The sequence below is a fragment of the Terrapene carolina genome, unplaced genomic scaffold (assembly GCF_002925995.2).
Source record: "Terrapene carolina triunguis isolate 2854851 unplaced genomic scaffold, T_m_triunguis-2.0 Scaffold833, whole genome shotgun sequence".
NCBI lineage: Eukaryota > Metazoa > Chordata > Testudines > Emydidae > Terrapene > Terrapene triunguis.
In genome coordinates this window covers 3,412,392-3,412,896 of record NW_020665184.1, presented here as the reverse complement: position 1 = coordinate 3,412,896, position 505 = coordinate 3,412,392, and the positions used below count along the sequence as shown (strand labels likewise).

The following is a 505-nucleotide window of genomic DNA, read 5'->3' as shown; positions in this document are numbered from 1 at the left end:
GCTCTCGCGGCAGCGGGGGGGGCTGGGCCCCGGGGGGGGGTCCGCGCCCGGGGCGCCGGGGGCCCCCCCCCCCCCCCCCCTCCCCCCCCCCCCCCCCCGAGCCCCGCCCCCCTCACTCGTAGTCCCCCGTCGGCATCGCGGCGACGGTGGCGCCTCACGCAGCAGGACTCGGCCTCGTTGGCTCGCGCAGACCGGAAGCGGAAGGGCGCGCGGGGCAGCGAGTCCCGGGCTAGAGCGTCCCCGGAAGCCGGGCCCAGCGAGCCGCCCGGGCGGCCGGAAGGGGAATCGCAGCGCGGCCGCGAGGCGTCACGAGAGTGGCGGGCCCAATGGCGCGCGGTGCATGCTGGGAGGGCTGTGGCCGCGATGCACGGCGGGAGCCGCGGCGCCTGCTGGGACATGGAGTCCCATGGCCCGCTAGCTCGGCACCAGGGCGCGCTGCATGCTGGGAGCCGCACCTGGCCGGGGTAGGGGGCGCACTGCATGCTGGGAGCACAGCTGGGGGGGG

General features: G+C 79.6%; 1 protein-coding gene across 1 annotated transcript in view; it reads right to left on the bottom strand.

Annotated features, from left to right (window-relative positions):
• EIF3G (eukaryotic translation initiation factor 3 subunit G) overlaps positions 1-482 on the bottom strand; it is a 5,888-nt gene extending 5,406 nt beyond the window's left edge. The window contains exon 1 of the mRNA XM_026660602.1: positions 117-482. Within this exon, the coding sequence (XP_026516387.1) occupies positions 117-482 (366 nt within the window). The remainder of the gene's footprint in view (positions 1-116) is intronic.
• Positions 483-505: the final 23 nt, after the last annotated feature.